Consider the following 24759-nt stretch of genomic DNA (forward strand, 5'->3'; position numbering starts at 1 on the left):
CTTTGTTCCTGCCTCCTGTGTTTGACCCTCTACCTGTGACCCGGATTCACCTTCAGTCTCCTGTGCTTTGACCTTCTGCTTGTGACCCAGTTTTGCCTCCTGTCTCCAGTGCCTTGACCCACAGTCTGTGACCTGGATTGTCTGTTTAGCTGTGTTTGAGCCTCAGCCTGCTCTGGACTTTCTACCTGACTTCTCCTGCTGGACCCTGATACCCATTGGTCCCTGCTACAGTTCTACAGGACTTCCACGCAAGCTCTACCCTGCCTGCTGGTAGCTTGTGCCTCTTGATGCCATCCACCCTCTGTACCACATCCAGGGGGCGGACTGAGCTTAGTTGCATCAGCGAACTGCTCTCGGCATCTCGGCCTTGGTAAGTACCCTATTCTGATACTAATTTGAAAAAGCTACAAGAATTTAATTATACTTTAATAATAAAAGAAGCAATACAACTATATAAAAGTATTATAAAATTATTTATTCATGGATGGGAAGAATTAATGTGGTAAAAATGAATATACTACCTAAACTGTTGTATATATTTAAAGCTATACCCATGATTCCTCCCCAAAAATTAATGGAACAATTACGAAAAGCAATGAGCAGTTTTATTTGGGCACAAAAAGTCCCAAGAATAAAAAGGGAGATATTAATTAGAACTAAGGAAAACGGAGGACTGTCCTTGCCTGACTTTAATAAATTCTCACAGGCAGCATCAATGGTTAGGTTAATTGATTGGCATCATAACACAGAGAAGAGACAATGGATCAAAATAGAAGAAAAGTCTCCCATGGATAAAACCTCAATTTTTTCCAGATAAAAATGCTTTAACACTTTTTGTGATAGATACATTAAAAATATGGGATGCAATTATCAAAAAAGGGGCACTATCTACAATAGTGGTTCTCAACCTGGGGGTCGGGACCCCCTCGGGGGTCAAATGATGATTTGCCAGGGGTCACCAGATCCTGGGATGTTCCTGAAGCCCGCACCACTCTCCCAGCCTTCTTGCGGCTGCTCAGCAGGGATGTCTCTGGAGCCGGTGGCCACCCAGCTGGCTGTTCCTGGAGCACACGGCCGCCCACTCAGCCTCTTTGCAGCCACCCATTCACCCATTCAGTTCACAGCATGGCTGGGGGGCAGAGACTAGAGGTCCACTGATTGGTGGGGATTGTGAGGTGGGAGGGGCTGGAGGAGACCCCATCTCCTGATTTCAGCATAGGTGTCACTGCTACGAGAGTCACCACAAAGTCAGAGACACACTGGGTAACACTACCTGCGATTATAGTTGCCATTAAAAGTCCCCACTACAGTTTTAAGATCAGCAGATGACCTTGATCAAGAGCACCTAAGTTGGCTGATCAGAACTCCCCCCAGCATTGCCACTCGTCCCATTCCCCCTCCACCAAGGAGTTAGAGAAGGAATTAAAATAGAGAATACATGGAAGGGAGAGGAAAATAGTGGGAGGAAGAAAGAAAAAGGTAGAGAAAAAATAACAGAAAGAAACAAGAAAGACAGCTAGAGAGCGGGATGGGGGAAAACAAGAAATTAGGATAGCGAGAGATAAAAGGGAAAAAGAGGAGAACAAATAGAAAGAGTGGTACATCCTAAAATGTACCATATGAGGTTTTAATACTGTATGATTGGAGGGGACTCAGGGAGCACTAAATTTCTGCGGGGTTAGGGGGGCAAATTACTTGTCTTGCCTTGGGTGCTGACAACCCGCGCTACGAAAATAATTTTACTGTTAGGGGTCCCCACAACTTGGGAAATTTTATCAAGGGGTCACGGCACTAAAAGGTTGAGAACCACTGATCTACAATGAATGGGCCAATGACTCCAATTTTCCATAATCCAGAATTCCCTCCAGCACAAAAAGCTAGTAAATGTTTAAAATGGAATAGCACAGAGACTACTAGAATAGCACAAGTTCTGAAGGAGGGTAGAATACCAAATTTTCAGGATATAGGAATTGAATTCAAGGATAAATGGATATGGAAATACTCCCAACTAAAAACATATATAGAATCTAAAATACAAATATCAGCATTAAATAGATCATTGACAGGGTTTGAACACTTATTAATAGAAGATCAAGAAATGAGTAGACGCCTGTCAAATGTTTATAAATTACTACTTCCATCAGGTCCAATCAATGAAGTAATACATATGAGAAAATGGGGGGAGGAGATAGAAATACCAATATCTTGAATGGAATGGGAAAAGGCAATACTAATAATTCATAAAGCATCAACATAAATGAATCATCAAGAAAGAAATGATAAATTACTAAATGAGGTGGTATTGGAATCCAGTTGCCTTAAATAAAATTAATAAAGACAATGCAGCAATGTGCTGGAGGTGTTTTAAGGAAAGGAACATTGGTACACATTTAGTATGAGTGTAGACGTGTGAAGGAGTTCTGGAATAAGATAATGACAATCTATCAAAAAGTATCAGGAGTAGAATTAGAAATAGATATAAAAGATATAGTATTATCAATCACATCAAGATCTATAAAAAATACAAGATTAGATATTTTTCACTACATGATTACAGCGGCAAGAACAATAATAGCACGTAAATGGAGAAAGACAGAGGCCCATATTCTCGTAGATCGGCGCATATTTAGTCAGGCGTAGCGCATCTCAGATGCGCTACGCCGGCTTAACTTGGAGAGAGCTGTCCCATATTCCCGGACCACATGCGTCCTACGATGCGCTCGCGCAACTTAAATGTGTCGGCGTAAGCCGGCGCAAGTGACGGTAGGAGGGAAGTGGGCGTGAAGCATTCTAATGAACCGTGACCCCATGCAAATGATGTCCAGACCGAACGGAGCATGCGCCGGACGTGCCCCGCCCTCTGCGCATGCGCAAACCAACATTAGGCGTAACTCCCCGCTGAGTTGGGCCGGCCCAGTGCATAAAAGCGTCACCACATGCGCCCAACGAGTGCAAAGTGACTCCATTTATTCTGTTGGTGGTGTGAGATTTAGATCTTTAACTTTGCAATGCCTGGACCCAGGAAGGAGAGAAGAAAAAAAAACTTCACCCCAGATGAGAGGGCCATCATTGTCTCTGCGATGGAGAGATACGATGCTCGCCTCCATGGTGCAGATAGTGGCAGCACCAGCAAGACAAAAAAGGATGAGATCCTTAGGAGAATTGCTGCACAGGTCAATGCCTTAGGCCATGAGGTCAGGACCCCCCAGGACATAAAAAAAAAATGAATGACCTGCGTGGTGTGGTGAGGAATAAGCTTGTCACCATTAACAAGCATTCCAGGGGCACTGGAGGGGGGCCACCCTGTCCCATTCGGCTCACAGAAGAGGAGCAGGTGATTGCCAGATGCCTTCAGAGGGAGCAGGTGGAGGGCCTGGAGGGCCACGACTCAAGTGAGCCGCCCATGAGGACAGGTAAGTGTGTTTTATCTTCTATCTGGTGTGTAGCATGTTTGGGGGGGGCAAGGGGACATGTGACAAGTGTGTGGGTCCACCAACATGTGAATGTTTTGTGTCATCCACAGGTGTGCAGGAGGGAGCGGGGCCATCCAATGCTGCCAGTGGCCGTCCCACGCCATCATCCCCTGAGCATCCTGCTTCTGTGGCAGACCCCCTGGGAAGCCAACAGGCCTTGGTGGAGGGGAGTGGGCAGTCCTCCGTGCAGGAGGTGGTTGAGGAGGTCGTCCATGAGGAGGTGGTCCATGAGGAGGTGGTCCACACAGATCAGGAGGTGTTCCTCTTTTTGGAGGATTCTCATGTGGTGGCAGGACCATCCCAAACCCACCACATCTCCAGCCCCTCAGGGTCCTCCAACACCCTCTCCAGTCCCTCCCGTCCCATCCCCCTCATCTCCAGCCCCTCAAGGTCCTCCCCCTATGCAAGGGCCCCAGCCACTCCTGTCCCCAGGAAGGCGACCCACAGGACAAGGGTTGCGGCAGGAATGCTGCAAGAAAATCTTGCCAGGCAGCAGGACCAACAGAGCCGCCATATGGGGGAACTTGTGGTGGAGTTGAGGCGCCTATCCAACAGCGTGGCCTCCTTGGGAGCAGTACCAGATGCTCTCCAAGATGTCGCTGGAAACAGTGCAGCCAAAGTCACCAGCCTGGGGGAGCTGAAGACGACCACAGCTGATCTTGTGGGGGAGGTCAGGTGCCTTTGAGTGGCTGTACAGGCCCAGACAGCTTCCCAGGAGGCCCACACAGCTTCCCTGGAGGCTGTGCTCACCCGCATAGCGGTGGCTTTAGAGGGCAGACAGGCAGCCAGGGAGGGACCTGGGGATGCTCCTCCACCTGATGCCCCACCCCCCCAACTGAGGCTCCCCCCAGGCAAGTGAGGGCCAGGAACCTGGGCACCAGGCGTAGCCCGCGCCGGGGCAAGTGATTTTTTTTAACTTATGTTTGCTCTGTTTAAGAGCTTTTTTTATATTATTTGCTCTGGTTAAGAGCTTTTTTTTTTGGGTGCTGCACACACGCAGTAGTGCAGAGTACGGTGTGAATGGTGTGTGAATGTGGGGGGGTGACACTCCTGCCAGTAAGGGGTGTCACCCTCGGTCGCTGGGGATACGTTCTTCCCAGGTCCGTATGAATGACGTATGAATGGATAGCAACATCATTGGGGCCTTGACGCGGCGTTGCTGCTCCCTAGTACCATGTGGGGTACTTCGGTCTAATCCAATGTGATGTGCATGTGGGGTGTGTGTGCTAGGGACCACAGTGGTGTGCATGCATGCATTCTCATTGTGCCATGTTTAATGTGTGTGTTTAACGTTCAAAGATTCGTTCCACGAGACATCTCCTGACTGCTGTACCATCAGCAGATGGGGTACCCTCGGTTAGGGGGGGATTGTCTGGTTCGGGGGTCAGGTCATCACGTATGTCAATCTCCAGGCCCTTTCTCACTGCGAAGTTGTGCAGCATGCAGCGATGATCTGGCACACGAAGTTTGGGGAATACAACAGGGTACCCCCAGTCTTATCCAGGCATCGGAAATGTGACTTAAGGAGGCCAAATGTGCGTTCCACCACTCCACGGGTGCGTGTGCTTCATTGTATCTTCTCTCTCCTGGGGTTTGGGGGTTCCGGAATGGGGTCATGAGATGGGGTCCCAGTGCATATGCAGAGTCACCTGGAAGGGAAAAGACAGGAGGATGTTAGTCATGCATGTGCCCCTCATGATGTCTGCATCATGGGGGGGACAGTCATACCTGACACCCATGTCACTCACCAACCAGCCAGCTGTCCCCATACACGTTCTGTTCAAATTGTCTTGGGATGTTGCTTTGACGGAATATGAAGCTGTCATGGCTGGATCCTGGGTGTTTGGCACAGACGTGCCATATGAGGCCATGGGCATCCACTATCACCTGTACATTGATTGAATGCCAATGCTTCCGATTGCGATAAATGTGCTCTGTCTCATGGGGGGGCTGTAGTGCCACATGTGTGCAATCAATGGCCCCCACGGTGCGTGGGAATCCGTCAATTAGGCAGAAATCACACATTGAGTTCAGCCGCAGGTCCTCCTGGGTGGGTTTGATGATGTGGTGGGACATGCGTCTGAGGATTGCAGGGACAACCTGGTGCACACATCTGCTCATGCTGGTTTGTGATATCCCAGCCACGTCTCCACTTGTTCTTTGAAAAGAACCAGTGGCCAGGAAATGCAGTGTTGCCAGGACCTTCACCAGTGGCTGCACTGCATGTGAGCGGTGTGTCTGGCTGGTGATGTCATCCTGCAGGGCTCTGGTAATTTCCAGGATGGCATCAGGGCTGAATCTGAAACAGCGATACACATCCAAATCACCCATGCCAAAGAGGCTAATGCGCGGTGAGTATATCCTCTCACGTGCCCTCCTACGTGCCCTCCTCCTTCTACGCGCCTCGGCCTCTGCACACACTAGTAGTGCTAAGACCACGCCTGCCCCTGGCATGTTGGCATACGAATGTGTTGTCCTATAAGTGTGGTTGCTCAGCTCGTCCGGGATGGTGCTGCTGTATTTGCTTTCAAGCTGACTTACTCAGGTCTGGAGCAAAGTTACCCGTGCTTTATGAGGGGTAACTTTAGGCCGGCCATTCGTCTTACGCGCACAGCGCGTAGCCTACGCCGATCGTGCGTAGGTTCGGGAATCAGCGCATCTACATTATTTGCATATTTGAATACTAATTCTATGGCAGCGCAGGATGCCATCAGCGGAAATATGCGCCTACGCTGCGTAAACTGAAATAAGTTAAGACGGACGGGAGAAGCCTTGTTTCTGGCGGATCTGGTTCTGTGACTACGGCGCATAAATACGAAGGCGCATCTTTACACTTACGCCGCGCATGTCCATATACGCCGGCGTAACTTCTTTGAGAATATGGCCCAGAAACCCCAACAATAATAGAATGGGTAAATGAAATGAATGAAACACAACATATGGAAAAAAGATAAGGAAGGATACATAAAAAATCAATACCAGAAGTGGGAAGATTTCAGGCACTCGGTAAATATAACTACATTTTTTTTAGGGGTTTGAGGGGAGAGGCAGAGTGGAGGAGAAGAAGAGAGAGAAGAAGAGAGAGAAAAAGAGAGAGAAAAAGAGAGAGAAAAAGAGAGAGAAAAAGAGAGAGAAAAAGAGAGAGAAAAAGAGAGAGAAAAAGAGAGAGAGAGAGAGAATAATATAGTTTTTTTTTTTTTTTTATGAATGTGTATGGAAGTAAGCATGAATGACTGAATGGGTCGGTTAATATTTTAAATATATTTTTAGGATAAAGAAGTGTATAAGTATTGAATAAGGTTTTATGTGTAGCGGGGTCACACTATCATGGACTATATAGTGTGAATCCCCACTGGAGCTCTAGTTATATTTGTATAAACATGTTGACATTTTGTTTAGAAGCCAAGCATTGTGGGATCAGGAGATATGCACTCCATTGACTCATAGTAGAAACAGACTACACTTTCCACAATGCCCTGCCTTATTGGAACATGTGACACCTCCGCACAGACCTCCGCTAGGGGCGCTCGCGAGCATAGACTATTAAAAAGTGCACTATAGGGTTAACCTGTTAGACATTTCTTTTACTGTTTGCTGACTCTTGCAAGGGCTCTTGCGGAGTCATTGTGTGTTAATACTTGTGTATAATTAATATGCTATTCAAACCCTTTTGATTTGCTTTACCATATGCACAGTAAAGTTATTCTTTGGTTTGAATATAGTAATTGTGTGACGTGTGTTTACTCCGGGAATCGCCCACAGGAGAACGTAATAATATTGCATTGTTTTTTTTTGCATGTTTCATGTGTGCTATTGTGGCCTCAACCAAGTAGGGGCCACAATACTTTTATAATTATCTGGTGTGCCAAGGGAGGGTTCAAGCTAGTTAAAAGGGGTGAATCAGTTATTGAGAGTAGATCCCAAATCTAATCAGTGGCTCCTCCGGGGGTAGCACTACATATATATATATTTGGAACAATTGTAAATTGTATGGAATCTTGTCTAAATGATTTTTTTGTATTAAGAAAGAAAGAAAAGAAGAAAATCAATAAAGAGAAATTAAAAACAAAAATGAGCTTCGCAGCACAATGGTACAGCAGCGTTTGAACCGGCTTTCACTCACGTGTATAGAAAATGATATCCTAAAAACCATTGACTTCAAGCCAATTATAAAGGAATTCTCTATAAAGAAGTATCACAAGTTTAATAAATAATTGGTGCTTTTGTACTGTCCCATTTCAATCTGTAATTTCTTGTTTTTCAATTTCTTGCTTTTCAATATTGTCCAAACGTTGTGTTAATGTTTAAACACTGATTTTGTTGGAAGTACCAATAAATATAGCCTTATTGATAATTTGCATTTTTATTCTTGTGTGTGATTTTGTATACAGGGCCTTAGTGCACTGTATTGCCCGGGGGCCTCTAATGCTCTTAGGCTCCATGCACACATGCACACAGAAGCTGATAAACTGTAGTTTATTGGCGTTTTGTCTTTTTTTTAAAAGCCCATAAACTGCACTCTATGTTAGCCTATGTGTCCATGCACACATGGAAGTTTTTTAGTGTTATTGAGCAGTGGAGTTTATAGGCTTTTTTCTGAACGCCATAAATTTGCCAGGATTTCAAAGTGCCGTTTTTCGGTGGGAAAAACGCAAAACGCCGAAAAACGCTAATATACGCTCAAAAATGCAGCTCACCAGCGTTTTTTTTTTATCCCAAAAAAAGAAAAAAAAAGAAGCTACACTGAAAAACACTAATAAAAGCTATTGTAAAAGCGCTTAAAAAAGTTGAAAGGCTCCCAGCAAAGCTACTGGTGTGTTTTATAGCTTTTTTTAGCTTCCAGTGTGCATGGAGCCAAGATGGCACTGAAGGAATCAGGTTGGTCAGTACTATTGTATTGTTGGAAGGAATTCGGGGGGGGGGATAAAAGTCTGCAGATTAGGGGGGCGCAAATTACTTGCCTTGCCCCGGGTGCTGACAACTCATGCTACGCCACTGGCCTTTTGTAAACACAAGTACATTTTCAAGTTCTAAACTTTGGCTGGTTAAATCAGACTCAATTCACAACTGAAACTACTTACCATAAAGGTCTTGAATTCCACTGATATCATCTTGTGAGAGGCGGAAGTTTTTAGTGTAGGTATAAATTGGGGCCATTAAAGCACCTGGGTCATCAGAGTGTTCCAATCCGAGAGCATGTCCAAACTCATGAGCAGCCACAAGAAACAGACTGTATCCTGAAAAAACAAATGCATATATTGAGATTTTGATTTTTCCAATGTATTTTTTTTTGTGTGGAGCATTCAGCACAATCAATGGGGTGGGTATACTAAAGACACATAGACTGTACATTTTGCAAGTGCAATTGCACTCATTTTCCCCAGGGCTTTACAGTGGTAAGGCTCCGTTGCTTTCCATCGGCTAATCACATGCAAGGAAAAAAGGGCAAAATTCTTTTTTTTTCTTTGCACCTGATTGGGTATTCTTTGCCAAGTGAAGCTTTACCACATTTACATTCAGACAGGGTTTACATCTAAGCCGCATTCGGCACACAGCAGGGGTCCTGTGCGTCCCCGAATTTTGGGCTGAATTTGAACCTGAAATTAACCAAAAGACTCACAGGACCCGGAGCAAATTAACATCAGAGCCACAGAAACCGCCTCCATAGAGAGCCAGTCACAATCTCTTGCCATTGTGAATTGGAACCCACATCCAATTCACACTAATGTGAACCCAGCCTTACTAAGAAAATTAGTGCAGTTGAGTTAGCTTCTTATTCGCATGCAGAAGTTGGCTCCTTATTCTGCCAGCTTCTTATTCAGGTTGGATCTTTATTCACAAAAGTGATTATTTACTAAACAATCATCTGCAATGTTTATAATAAAATTGTGAACTTTAACAACAATTCTTTATCTCTAAATGTATTTAACTAGTTGCCGACCAGCCGCCGTCGTTTTACGGCGGCAGGTCAACACTCCTGTGCGAGAGCCCGTAGTATAACGTCGGGCGCGTGAACGGCTAGGGGGCGCGCGCGCGCCTCCCCGCCACTCACGACGATCAGATTCGCTTTGGAACTGATCAATCTCCAGGTCCAGGCCAATAAAATCTGGCCTGGACCTGGTGATCACTCTCAGCCAATGGTTGTCTTCCCCTGTCTCTGTATTTGTAAACATTGACAAGGGAAGTGCTGCTCTCTCCCTCGTGTCGGTCTTTTAGTTCCAGAACGAGAGGGAGAGAGCATCTAAACGTGAGTTACACAACAGTACACTGACACCAGGTCACATAGGCACACATTTAACCCCCCGATCACCCCCCAAATTAATCTCTTCACTGCCTGTCACTGTGTCACCCAGTACAGCGATCAGATTTTTTAAAATCATTTTTAGGGTAATTAGTCTTAAGCCCTAATAAGTCTAGGGACCCCCCCTAACCCCCCCAATAAAGGTTTAACCCCTTGATTACCCCCTGTCACCAGTGATCACAGTATAAGTGTCACGGGTGACGCAGTTTAGCTAGTTTATTTTTTATAGCGTCAAGGCACCGCCATATATTTCCCAATAAAGGTTTAACCCCCTGATTGCCCGGCGGGTGATCAAAGTTTGGTTTTAGCGCCAGATAGGGTCTGCGTCGCCCCAGGCAGCGTCAGATTAGTGCCAGTAGCGCTAACACCCTCGCACGCACCTTACGCCTCCCTTAGTGGTATAGTATCTGAACGGATCGATACCTGATCTGATCTATACTAGCGTCCCCTGCAATTTAGGGTTCCCAAAAACGCATTGTTAGCGGGATCAGCCCAGATACCTGCTAGCACCAACGTTTAGCCCCTTCGCCCAGCCCACACAAGTGCAGTATCGATCAATCAATCAATCACTGTCACAAAACACAAAAACACATAACTGCAGTGTTTGCAGAGTCAGGCCTGATCTCTGCGATCGCTAACAGTTTCAGGTCAGGTGCTTTTTTACCTGTGAATCTTACTACTGTACCCCTAAATTTAGAGCTCAAAATGGCAAATCGAAGGTACAGTAGTGAAGAGGCCTACTTGTTTCTGAGCCTGACAGATAGTGAGGAGGAGGTCACGCATCTGTCAAATTCTAGCTCAGAATACGATCCTATAGACGACAGTGGCTCCCTGACAGATAGCTCTGACGACGGAGTTGTGGTCCCTGCTAGGGTCAGGCGTACCAGACCCTCATCTTCTGCTGTCGCTGAGGTGCAAGAACCGCAGGGCTCTCGTATGGAGCAGAGAAGTACTAGCGCCGCTATTCCTTCTGGTGAACTGGCAAGCACCAGCGGCTTAGTACATCCTGGTCGTATATCCAGCACTGCAGTATCACATGGTGACGTGGCGAGTCCCATAAGTGCAGTTCAAGCTGGCGAGGTGGCAAGCACAAGTAGTGTCCCGCTGCCACCAAGAAGAAGACGACAAAGACAGGCCTGTCATCCCCATAGTGCCCTCCCTGCTGCATTCGTCAATCCTGATTTGGTGCCCACCACTTCTGCAGCACCCGTACTTCCCCCATTCACTGGCCAACCCAGAATTCAGGTGGAAACAGTTGATTTTACGCCACTGGATTTTTATTTGCTGTTTTTCACCGAAGATTAGAGTTGAGCGGACACCTGGATGTTCGGGTTCGAACCCGAACTTTTAAAAAAAAGTTTGGGTTCGGGAACCCGAACCCGAACTCCATTGTAGTCAATGGGACATGGACTTTTAGAAAAAAAAATGTGCGGAGGTCCACGCAAATTCAATAACCAGACCCTTTAGGTCTGGTATGGATATTCAGGGGAACCCCGCCGTCAATTTAAAACAAAAATGACGTGCGGTTCCCCCTAAATATCCATAACCAGACCCTTCAGGTCTGGTATGGATATTCAGGGGAACCCCGCCATCAATTTAAAACAAAAATGACCTGCGGTTCCCCCTAAATATCCATAACCAGACCCGTTATCCGAGCACGTTGACCTGGCCGGCCGCAGAAAAGAGGGGGGGACAGAGTGCGGCCCCCCCCTCTCCTGAACCGCACCAGGCCACATGCCCTCAACATGGGGAGGATGTCCCCATGTTGATGGGGACAAGGGTCTCATCCCCACAACCTTTGCCCTGTGGTTGTGGGGTATGCGGGCGGGGGGTTTATCAGAATCTGGAAGACCCCTTTAACAAAGGGGACCCCCAGATCCTGATCCCCCCCTTTCCTCTTCTCGGGCTTACCCAGTGACGTAGCAGAGGGTACGTCAGAGGGGGCGGGGTCACGTGACGGGTGGCTCTGCCTCCTCTATATAAGAAATGTCACAGCTTCAGCCGCTCATTCGCTGGACTGTGCCCAGCGGTGAGAGGAGGTCCGGGATTTTTTACAAGACTTTACACTTCCTTCGTGAAATGGTAGAGGTACAGTGTACCCCATTACCATTTCACACAGGGGGGGTCAGGATCTGGGGAGAGAGCCTGCTTACAGTGTAATAATTTGTTAGCAGTGAAGTGGAGGGATTCACGGAATGTTTTCGTTCTGTCCACGCTTCACGCAGACACGGCAGTCCAAATTCCTACGGCGACTGGTGTTGTGGAGAAACCCCTCTGTATCCACGAGTACAACCTTAACATGGGAGGGGTGGACCTCAATGACCAGTTGTTGGCACTGTACCTAATTGCCCGTAAGGCCAGACGCTGGTACAAAAAGTGTCTGTTTATTTGTTTCAATTGGCTTTGCTGAACACTCATGTGCTATACAGAGCTTCAGGACGGACTGGATCCTTCCTAAAATTCCAGGAAGAGATCATTGCAGCCCTTCTGTTTCCAGACGGTGCTATGCCCCACCTTCCCAACGCAATTGCAGTGAGCCGGCTGTATGAGAGGCATTTTCCTTTTGTCCTCCCTGGTACCCCTACCCAAAGAAACCGCCAAAGAAGATGTCGTGTCTGCAGCAAACGCGAATTTAAGCGTGACACCCGCTTTTATTGTCCCTCCTGTCCTGACCAACCTGGTCTCTGCATTGGTGTATGTTTCAAACGCTACCACACACTAGTTGAGTTTTAGCGTAGGGTACAGCACCACACAGTCCTAGGCACACTAACACAGAAAAAATATAAAATAAAAAATAAAAAAATAGTTGTGGTTGTATTTTTCTCCTCTCTCTTTATTGTTCTCTCTTATGTTCACTCTCTACTGTCCACTCACTATTGTTCTATATCTATTGTTCTCTCTATTTTTACAATGTTTTATTGTATTTGCTTTGCAGGTATGGTATGTTATACTGTAATGTTTGTTTTAATGTTAACCATCATTTGCTTAGCAGGTACTGTACGCCATTCAGTTGCAGCGCGGATTTATTAAGCGTGACAGCAACAGCATTTGCTCCCACGATACATAAACCCGCGACTCCAACGCTGTAGGAGGTGATTTCACCACCACAGTTAAAAAAAAGAGCATATATGCCGAAGCATGGGGGCATTAGGGGCAGAGGAGCGATTTTGCTCCTAATGCCGCATACATACGGTCGAAATTCCGACGGAGGCTTGCCTGTGGAAAAGTTTGACCGTGTGTACGCAGCATAACTTTTTTTGCAAGAGGATGCCCCCATGCTTCGGCATATATATTTTTTAGGCACAGGTTGCGTTAAATTTTTTTTTATTTTTTACTGTTTTTTTTTGGTATTTGCTTTGCAGGTATGGTATGGTAAGGTCTTACTGTTAAAATGTAATGTTACTTTTTTTAATGTTAACCATCATTTGCTGTAAAAAAAACGCCTTTCGGTTGCAGCGTGGATTTATTTAGCGTGACAGCAACAGCGTTTGCTCCCACGATACATAAAGCCGCGACTCCAATGCTGTAGGAGGTGATTTCACCACTACAGTTAAAAAAAGAGCATATATGCCGAAGCATGGGGGCATTAGGGGCGGAGGAACGATTTTGCTCCTAATGCCGCGTACATACAGTCGAAACTCTGACGGAAGCTTGCCCGTGGAAAAGTCAGACCGAATGTGAGCGGCATAACTTTTTTGCGGGAGGATGCCCCCATGCTTTGGCATATATAAATGGTGCATGTATGCCCATCATTAGAAGTGGGTGGATGAAGGGAGGTATTGTAATGGTGGGCATACCCACCGATCAATCTCTTTTTTTTGTTTAGGCAACAGGCTGCAAGAAAAAAAAAAAAAAGATTACAATACATGTCCAACAAGAACCATCAACGTATGGTATGTTGCTGGACCTTGAATGGTTATACCAGAATGATGCCTGCGGGTTTAGGTATTATCTTGGTATCTTTCTTTTCAGCCAGCAGTCGGCTTTAATGTAAAAGCAATCCTAGCGGTCAATTAGCCTCTAGACTGCTTTTACAAGCAGTGGGAGGGAATGCCCCCCTCGGATATAATCAGCGCCATTGGGAAAGTGGGAAAACATTTTATCACACCGATCTTGGTGTGGTCAGATGCTTTGAGGGCAGAGGAGAGATCTAGAGTCTGATAGACCCCAATGTTTTCAAAAAAGAGTACCTGTCACTAACTATTGCTATCATAGGGGATATTTACATGCCCTAAGATAACAATAAAAATTCTAAAAAAAATAAAAAAAGGAAGGAACAGTTTAAAATAAAATTAAAAAAGCAAAATATATAATAATAATAAAAAAAAACCCTGTCCCCCCCTGCTCTCGTGCAAAGACAAACGCAAGCGTCAGTCTGGCGTCGTATGTAAACAGCAATTGTACCATGCATGTGAGGTATCACCGTGAAGGTCAGATTGAGGGCAGTAATTTTAGCAGTAGACCTACTCTGTAAATCTAATGTGGTAACCTGTAGAGGCTTTTAAAGGCTTTTAAAAATGTATGTGGTTTGTCGCCACTGCGCATTTGTGCGCAATTTTAAAGCGTGTCGCGTTTGGTATCTATGTACTCGGCCTAAGATCATCTTTTTTTATTTCATCAAACATTTGGGCAATATAGTGTGTTTTAGTGCATTAAAATAAAAAAATATGTATTTTTGCCCAAAAAAATGCAACACCCACCATTTTAATATGTAGGGCCTTTGCTTTAAAATATATAATGTTTGGGGGTTCAACGCAATTTTCTTGCAAAAAAAAATATGTCTTCATGTAAACAAAAAGTGTCAGAAAGGACTTTGTCTTCAAAGTGGTTAGAAGAGTGGGTGATGTGTGATATAAGCTTTTAAATGTTGTGCATAAAATGCCAGGACAATTCTAAACCCTCCCAAATTACCCCATTTTGGAAAGAAGACACCCTAAGCTATTTGCTGAGAGGCATGTCGAGTCCATGGAATATTTTATATTTTGACACAAGTTGCGGGAAAGAGAATTATTTTTATTTATTTTTAATTTTTTTGCACAAAAGTGTCACTAAATGATATATTGCTTAAACATGCCATGGGCATATGTGGAATTACACCCCATAATACATTTTGTTACTTCTCCTGAGTACGGGGATACCACATGTGAGAGAGCCTAGCCGCATATGGGACCCCAAAAACCAAGCACCGCCTTCAGGCTTTCTAAGGGTGTAAATTTTTTATTTCACTCCTCAATGCCTATCACAGTTTCGGAGGCCATGGAATGCCCAGATGGCACAAAACCCCCCCAAATGACCCCATTGTGGTATCCCCATACTCAGGAGAAGCAGCAGAATGTATTTTGGGGTGTAATTCCACATATGCCCATGGCATGTGTGAGCAATATATCATTTAGTGACAACTTTGTGCAAAAAAAAAAAACATGTTCCCGCAACTTAAGGCAAAATATTAAATATTCCATAGACTCAACATGCCTCTCAGCAAATAGCTTGGGGTGTCTACTTTCCAAAATGGGGTCATTTGGGGGGGGGGGGTTGTGCTATTTGGGCATTTTATGGCCTTCAAAACTGTGATAGGTAGTGAGGAGTGAAATCAAAAATTTATGCCCTTAGAAATCCTGAAGGCGGTGCTTGGTTTTCGGGGCCCCGTATACGGCTAGGCTCCCAAAAAGTCCCACACATGTGGTATACCCGTACTCAGGAGAAGCAGCAGAATGTATTTTGGGGTGTAATTCCACATATAACCATGGCATGTGTGAGCAATATATCATTTAGTTACAACTTTTTGTAATTGTTTATTTATTTTTTGTCATTATTCAATCACTTGGTACAAAAAATAATAATATCCAGTGGGCTCAACATGCCCCTCAGCAATTTCCTTGGGGTGTCTACTTTCCAAAATGTGGTCATTTGGGAGGGTTCTGTACTGCCCTAACATTTTAGCACCTCAAGAAATGAGATAGGCAGTCTTAAACTAAAAGCTGTGTAAATTCCAGAAAATGTACCCTAGTTTGTAGACGCTATAGCTTTTGCGCAAACCAATAAAAATACGCTTATTGACATTTTTTTTACTAAAGAAAATTGAGTTTGTTCGATTTTTCTAATAACAAAAACTAGAAAATATCATTTTTTTTCTAAATTTTGGTATTTTCCGTTTAAAGCGCAAAAATTAAAAATTGCAGAGGCAATCAAATACCATCAAAAGAAAGCTCTATTTGTGGGGAAAAAAAGGATGCAAATTTTGTTTGGGTACAACATTGTATGACCGCGCAATTACCAGTTAAAGCAGCACAGTGCCAAATTGTAAAAACACCTCTGGTCTTTAGGCTGACAAATGGTCCGGGGCTAAAGTGGTTAAAGGGGTAATTCTGAATAAATATATGAAAACCTTCTTGGCTCACCCAAATTCCATTTGTTTTATATTTATTGGGCATCCTACTATATAGGGAATTTCAATTTGGCCTGAGCCAAGTGATATAAATCCTAAAGTATGGCACCTTGAAAGCCATGCATTTCAATGGGAAATTCCGAATAAGAAGCCAAGCTATTCCTATATGAAATCCATCTTGGCTCACCCAAATTGCACTTGTTTTATACTCATTGGCCATCCTACTATATAGGGAAGTTCAATTTGGGCCGAGCCACGTGATATAAATCCTAAAATATGGCACCTTGCTATCATATATTTGTTACAGTAAGGCTGCAATGATGGTGAGGGGGGCTGTAATGACAGTGAGGGGGGCTGTAATGATGGTAAGGGGGAAGTTATCATGGTGAGGGGGGCTGTAATGATGGCGAGGGCGGCTGCAATGATGGTGAGGGGGGTTGCAATGATGGTGAGGGAGGCTGCAATGAGGGCACAGTAAGGCGGCAGTGATGGTGAGGCTGCAATGAGAGCACAGTAGAGGCTGCAATGATGGTGAGGCGGCAATAATGGGCACGGTGGGGTGGCAATGATGGGCACGGGTTGGGGGACTTTCAGTTTTTTTCTTTGGCGGGGGGGGGGGGGCGGCATTGAAGGACCCGGCCTTGGGGCAGCAAAGGGCGTAAATCTGGGCCTGCCTATGGCAAGACTTATCTGTAGGCAAAATGGATATCTCCTAAACGTGTACCGTTTAGGGGATTTAAACCCTGCATGCAGCCCTATCTTGTTTGTAACCCGGAAACCGCCTGTATATTCCAATTTAAAAAAAAAAAAAATTTCCTCAGTTTAGGCCGATATGTATTCTTCTAAATGTTTTTGGTAAAAAAAATTGCAATAGGCGTATATTGATTGTTTTGTGCAAAAGTTATGATGTCTACAAAATAGGGGATAGATTTATGACATTTTTATTATTATATTTTTAACTAGTAATGGTCAGCGATTTTTATTGGGACTGCGATTTGCGGTGGCCAGATTGGACACTTTTGACACATTTTTGGGACCAGTGACAATTATACATCGATCAGTGCTATAAAAATGCACTGATTACTGTATAAATGTCACTTTCAGGGAAGTGGTTAACACTAGGGGGCGATCAAGGGGTTAACTGTGTTCCCTAGGTGTGTTCTAACTGTGGGGGGAAGGGACTGACTAGGAGGAGAGAGAGAGATCGGTGTTCATACTTAGAATGAACACACGATCTGTCTCCTCCCCCCTGAGAGAACCAGGATCTGTGTGTTACACAGAGATCCTGGTTCTCGCTCTGTCACGAGCGATCGCGGGTGCCCAGCACACACGCCCCCTAGTGGTCAAAAGGCGATTCGATGTAAGGAAACTTAATTTCGTCCAGGGGAGCCAACCTGCCGCAGCTGGTCGTGAAGGGGTTAACTTCTATAGTCAGGAAGATACTGGAGAGTTTAATAAAAGACCACATAGACGAGTTCTTGCTGGAAAAAAAATATTTTAAGCAACAGACAGCATTGAGTCATGAAAGAAAATCCTAAGAGTATGATGGCCATGGTTAGAACATGGATATACTCTAGGGTTAAAATTAAACAAAATGATGGTGGTGAGGAGGAAGGAGCTGGTCCGCGGACCAGTTTCAGCAGACATGTTTGGCCGTGTGTAGGCCCGAGCGGACCATTTTCGGGCGGATCGGACAGGTTTCCAGCGGACAACTGTTTCCTGGACTTGCTTTAAAACAGTCCGCTGGAAACCTGTCCGCCCGGACATGTACGGTCGTCTGTACAGACCTACCGTACATGTCCGGCCGCCCGCCATCCCTCGCATGCGTCAAATGACTTTGACGCATGCGTGGAAGCATTTAAAAGGCAGGCCTGCCCACGTCGCCGCGTCATTGTCGCGGCGACACCGCGTCATCAACGCGGCGACACCGCGGACACGCCCCGCGTATTGTTTACGCGCAGACTTCTGTTCGATGGTGTGTACAGCCATCGAACAGAAGTCCCTGGGCAGACATGTCCGATGAAAACGGTCCACGGACCGGTTTCATCGGACATGTCTGCTCGTGAGTACAAGGCCAAAGGTATGTGAGTAGAAAGGGGAGAATATTCTTTCCCTTTCTACTCACATACCTTTTTGTTCTTATACTTTGAGGATTGTCATTCTCTCTGTTTGATAAGGTTGGCCTGGTTTCATTTTTTACTTTTCATTTGACTATTTCTATTCCAAATACCCTCTACACTTTTACCTTTGAGTGCCCCATGTGCAGTCCTTGTGGGTGGATGGTGTGCTGATGGGTGCCCCTTCTCCTGTGGTCCCTGGTAATAAATGTTGTATATAATGTAAGTGTTATTCGGTGTCAGCCTAATGTACAATTATTATTTATATTGTCATATTGTTGAATGTTACTAACATATTGTTGACCTGATTGATCCTCACTGTCCCTTGAAAATGGTACTTTTTGAGTTGAGTAGATACAGTAGTATTCTCTGCCTATAAAGTCCCATTGGGTAATTTCTTGTATTTATTTTTTGCATATTGGGATGTTGGCAGTGCAGTCCCCTTTAACCAGTTGAAGATCAGGCATTTTCTGAAACTTTTTGGTTACATGTGAAAATCAGTTCTTTGCTAGACAATTTGTTAGAACTCCCAAACATTATTATTATTATATTTTTAGAGGCCCTAGAAAATAAATTGTAGGGTTTTGCAATTTTTTTTTTATTTCACACGGTATTTGCGCAGCGTTTTTTCAAATGCAGTTTTTGGGAAAAAATACACTTTTCAAATGCTAATGCAAAAAAATAGGATTTTATGCTCACCGTAAAATCTTTTTCTCTGAGTTCAGGGACGGACACAGCCTTGATCTTGACAACTTGGGAAAAAGCCTTCCTTTAGGAGTGACTAGGCAAAAAGTGTTAACAACTTCAAAGCTGAACCGCCCCACCCAGGGTGTGGTCTTACTGACAATGTCCCCTCAGCCTGCACCAAGCAGTTCAGTTCGTAGTAAGCAGTACAAACCTAAAAAAGGAGGGGTGGGTGCTGTGTCCGTCCATGAACTCAGAGAAAAAGATTTTACCGTGAGCATAAAATCCTATTTTCTCTTTCGTTCATGGACGGAAACAGCCTTAATCTTGACAACGTGGGACGTCCCAAAGCAGTGTCAAAATGAGGGGTGGGAACAGCATAAAATTAAACTTCACCCCAAAACAAAACAGAGCTCCTCAACTGAGGAGTTGTAACTCTAAACAGCCACCTGCAAAACTTTGCGGCCGAAGAAGCATCCGAAGATGCACTCACATCAACTTAGTGAAAAGTGTGGCTGGGCGACCAGGTCGTCGCCTTACACACCTGGGAAACAGACACTTGATGTCAGAAAGCCCAAGAGGCACCATTGCCCTGGTCCAATGCATCATGATAGGGAGACGCCCAAACCTTTATGGCGTAATTTGAATAGAGGTAAGATTTATCTGGGACCCCAGAGACCCAGAAAAACCAAGTAAATGGGCAAGGGCTATTGGACTATGTCGGTACTTAGGTAAATCAGTTATCAATAGAGTATGATAGAGGTAAAAAAGTTCAATTTATTAAAACATAAACATAACATAAATAACTTGAGAAATACACAGTGTTTTAAAAATACAGAGATGGTAGTGTAGAACAATTGATTATACGACCAGCCAACACCTAATGAAGATGGTATAACGGGCCCTAGTTTGCGGGCAACGATCAGGCGGAGGGGGTCATATAGATCAGGCTCTCAACTAGTTTTGCTACTCAAAGGTAGCTTCGTCAGGAGATTTGGGTCTGTGAATACAGATTCACTCCTCGGAGGAGCCTAGGCCCCACGTAGAGACAAAGTCTCACGTAGGTTGTGGATGGTGGAAACGCCCCCAGCAAGATGAGGATCTGTATTGACTGTATATAATGTCAAAAAACTTAAGTGCCCTGGGACCTAATTAGTAGTGGGCGAGGACCAACCAAAGGAGCCACCAAGAAAAACAATTCTGGGAGAGCCCAGTTAAGGGATACCAGCAATGGAGGTAGAAAGTTAGGACCAATTGAATGGGTAGATCAAGCAGCGTGTCCCAGGGTCGGGTGTGTAAGGCATAGGGAAGGCATAGATTAGCCGGTACTGACTCCACGGCGCCACTAACGCATCTGTCGCGTCTGCCCATGGGTCTCTTGACCTGGCCACAAACCTCAATACCTTCCGATTGAGTCGAGACGCCAGGACATCTAAGTCTGGCGTGCCCCATCTTGGGCAAAGGAGCTGAAACACCTCCGGGTTTAGAGACCATTCTCCTTGGTCCAGCATCTGGCGACTCAGGTAGTCCGCCTGCCAGTTTTCCACACCCGGAATGTATATGGCCGACAGGGCCGGTATGCTCCTTTCTGCCCACCTTAGGATGTGAGCGACTTCTGACGCTGCAGCCGAGCTTCTTGTTCCTCCTTGATGGTTGACATATGCCACCGCCGTGGCATTGTCTGACTGGATCCTGACTGGACGCCCTTGTAGCCTCTGAGACTATGTGGAGAGGCACAGCCTTATCGCCCTAAGTTTCAGGACATTGATTGGCAAATTGGAATCCTCTGGAGACCAGCGACCCTGGGTCGACTGAACCCCCCAGACTCCTCCCCAACCAGTAAGGCTGGCGTCTGTCGTGATGACTGTCCAGTGATAAGGAAGGAACGACTTCCCGGACAGAAGTGCCGGTGAGGTCAGCCACAAAACTAGGGAGGCCATGACCAGGTGGCTCACCCGGATTTGATAATCCAGGGATGATGGGCACTTGTCCCATCTGGACATAATTTCCTTCTGTAGCACTCGCGTGTGAGATTGTGCATATGGTACCACCTCAAAGGAGGCAACCATGAGGCCCAGGACTCGCATTCAAAGGTGGAGTGACGACCATTTCTGGGATGTCAACTGCCACACCGCAGCTCGAAGGGTCTACAACTTTTCCACAGGGAAGAAAACCTTTGCCTCTGAGGAGTCCAGAGGCGTTGAGTTGGTACCATTACTGACTTCTGAATGTTCAGTAGCCACCCAAAGTGTCTGAGGGTCTGACAGGTTATAGACATGCTCACCTCTAATTCTGAGGCTGAAGCGGCCCTCGGAAGCAGGTCATCCAAGTAGCCTACGATAGCGATGCCACGTTGTCTTAGTAGGGCGAGAATTGGGGCAAGCACCTTGGTGAACACCCTTGGTGCTGATGTCTGGCCAAAGGGGAGAGACACAATTTATAGTGGTCTTCCCCGACCGCAAAACGCAGATATCTCTGATGCTTTGTGCATATGGGGACATGTAACTAGGCATCCCTGATGTCCAAGGATGCCAGAAAGTCCCCCGGCAGTGAACCGATTCCATCCGAAATCTTTGTACCTTCACGAAGCAATTGAGGGCCCTAAGGTCCAGAATTGGGCGAACGCCCTCCTTCTTTGGTACTATGAACAGATTGGAGTAAAACCCTTGAAACCGTTCCAGAAACTGGGACAGGAATAAGCACCTCGCAATTTTGAAGGTCTTAAACTGCCCCAAATAGGGCTTCCCGACGCGTCGGTTGTAGCTGGAGGTTGGAGGGAAAAAATCTGTTTGGTGGGCAAGATAGAATTCAATCTTGTACTCTGAAGACACTACTTCGCAAACCCACCGGTCGGGGACCTAAGATGTCCACCGGGTCGAGAATTCGCGAAGACGCCCCCCATCCGCAAGATGGGTGGGGGCAAACTTTCATGCGGACGTAGCTTGTCTGCAGGTTTGTTGGGTTTGCGAAACCAGGGACGTCTCTGTCCCTGAGCAAGCGCTTTATCGGCCTGTGGTCTTTTACCCGCCGTACTGGGCGAACAAAAAAAAACGCTTGTGTGCGGTAAAGAAGGGCTCTTGCCTATGGACTGTGGAAGCAATGTGCTCTTACCTCCTGTAGCATCTTTAATTATGTCATGCAGGGAAGTTCCAAAAAGTCTGTCGCCCTTAAAGGGCAAGTCCATCAGGGCTTTCTTGGAAGATAGGTCGGCAGGCCAAATCTTTAACCAAAGTAGACGGCGTAACACCACCGCCTGACTTGAAGCTCTGGCCAGCAGAGGACTAGTGCCCAAGGCTGATTCACAAATGACTTTTAGGCCTTGTACTAGTTGGTCAGCTAGGGCTACCTTGTTTGAGGAAGCCTGACGTGCTTGTAACCCATTGAGCAGCATCTTTGAACATTCCGTGAGTGTCTGAGACACCAGGGCCCCAACTATGGTTGGGCATACAGCCAAACCCACTACCATGTACAGGTTGCGGGTGATCGCCTCATCCTTCTCGTCTGCAGGGTCTTTGAAGGTGGGAGCCCCCTCCACTGGTATGGTGGTTAGCTTGTTTAATCTGGACACCGGAGGGTCCACTATCGGGGGCGAGGTCCATCTTTTCAAGAAACTCTCTTCAAGAGGAAAACGCACCGCTAGATCTTTAGGAACTGAAAAAACCTTCTGTGGTTTATCCCACTCCTTGTATAAAAGTTTGTCTAAATAAGACATACACGGAGACACTTTAGCAGTGCGGGTTGCCTTACGGAACCCAAAAGGGACTGGCGCATCTGCTGCTTCTGCAGACCCCTCTATTTTTTGAGTATCTCGCACTGTGGTGCGACGCCATGCTGTCCAGACACCTGACACAGGGACTCCCCTCCTGGCTGCAGCAGAGACAAGTGGTTCCCCCCCAGAGGACTCACCACCCAGGAACCGTGTAGATGGTTTAGCTAGCAGAGCTGCTTCCTGCAGTGTGTTTCTGTCGATTTGTGCTCTCCAAAAGCTGGGATCGAAGGCTGTTTGTGGGGCTGCTATTTTTGTCAATCTTTCAGACTGATCAGTCAGCAGAGTGTATCTGTTCATCTGCCGTTTTAAGATGGTCTGATCCATGGTAAAATGGCTGCCGATCTGAAACTAGAGGCCAACAGGGCGGAAAACCACAGTGCAGCAGAGTAATGCAGCAGTCAGTACACATCAGCAGAAATCACCAAGAGAATGGCCGCCGAGCATCGCTAGAGGCCAATACAGATGCGGCTACAAGGACATGGCTGCCAGTGCAAGTAAAAAAAATACAGCATGGGCACACCAAACATGGCCGCCGACAGCATGGAGCAGGACACACAGGTAGCAGAATCTCTTATGCAGCTTTATACACTGTGCAAGTAAAGAAATACAGCATGTACACACTAAACATTGCCACCGACAGCATGGAGCAGGACACACAGGTAAGCAGAATCTCTTATGCAGCTTTATACATTGAAAAAACTTTTTCAAAGAAAATACATTTCTTATAAGAAAAAAAACACTGCGCAGAAAAAAAAAATGTGTAAGTGCTGCCAAGTACCAGAAAATTGTAGATACAAATTAAAAGAGAAATTAAAAAGAAGAGGTACAGTGCAAAAACCTGTGAATAATTAATTGTGAGACCCTAATGTTTAAACATGGGTATAAAATAAATGAATACACAAAAAGGTGGCCTGAATATACAGGCAATCAAGGACCCGTACTAAATAGTGAATAAATGTTAATGATAAGTCCAAAGGTGTCAAGTAGAAAACAATTAACATATTAAAAAAGTCCAAAAGATAAATTCTCCAGTGTGAAATGCTAATAATAAACTCAAGATGTGACATCAAAAGAAATCCATGTGATCTGTCCACCAGATAAAACACCCGAGTGACTTAGTGTTGTAGTCTGCTTACCGGAACAAATGACCACGACAGCGGTCAATATGGGCACAGGATTTATTTAAAGTCTCCCAGCAAGACTAGGGGGAATCCGGTTCCTAGGTCCTGGATATGGCTTTCACATATGTCTCAGAAGGGAGAGAAAATAGAAGATCCCCATAGTGTAAAATTGCTAAAAAAGGTTTTTTTTTTTTTTTTTTAAAGTAATGCACTTACAGAATTGTCGACAATGTGCGCATTGAAATAGACATCCGCCTGTGTGTGCGAGTGATCTCGGCATCTTCTCGTGTCCTCCCGCTGTCTCTGCTTACTGTGTAGGAGACGTGATGGCGTCGGGACGCAGGCTACACCTACGCGTTTCGTCACAAGATGACGTCGTCGGGGATTGGCTGCTCAGCCAATCCCCGACGACGTCATCTTGTGATGAAATGCGTAGGTGTGGCCTGCGTCCCGACGCCATCATGTCTCCTACACAGTAAGCAGAGACAGCGGGAGGACACGAGAAGACGCCGAGATCACTCGCACACACAGGCGGATGTCTATTTCAATGTGCACATTGTCGACAGTTCTGTAAGTGCATTACTTTTTAATAAAATACCCTTTTTTAGCAATTTTACACTATGGGGATTTTCTATTTTCTCTCCCTTCTGAGACATATGTGAAAGCCATATCCAGGACCTAGGAACCGGATTCCCCCTAGTCTTGCTGGGAGACTTTAAATAAATCCTGTGCCGATATTGACCGCTGTCGTGGTCATTTGTTCCGGTAAGCAGACTACAACAGTAAGTCACTCGGGTGTTTTTTTCTGTTGGACAGATCACATGGATTTCTTTTGATGTCACATCTTGAGTTTACTATTAGCGATTCACCATTTCACACTGGAGAATTTATCTTTTGGACTTTAATATA

The 24759-nt window shown here is 45.6% G+C and overlaps 1 protein-coding gene across 1 annotated transcript in view; it reads right to left on the reverse strand.

The window, feature by feature from the left end:
- MMP2 (matrix metallopeptidase 2) overlaps window positions 1–24759 on the reverse strand; it is an 876267-nt gene that overhangs the window by 373120 nt on the left and 478388 nt on the right. The window contains exon 8 of the mRNA XM_040328746.1: window positions 8555–8710. Coding sequence (XP_040184680.1) covers window positions 8555–8710 — 156 coding nt within the window. The remainder of the gene's footprint in view (window positions 1–8554; window positions 8711–24759) is intronic.

This window comes from Rana temporaria, chromosome 11, assembly GCF_905171775.1.
Source record: "Rana temporaria chromosome 11, aRanTem1.1, whole genome shotgun sequence".
Taxonomy (NCBI): Eukaryota; Metazoa; Chordata; class Amphibia; order Anura; family Ranidae; genus Rana; species Rana temporaria.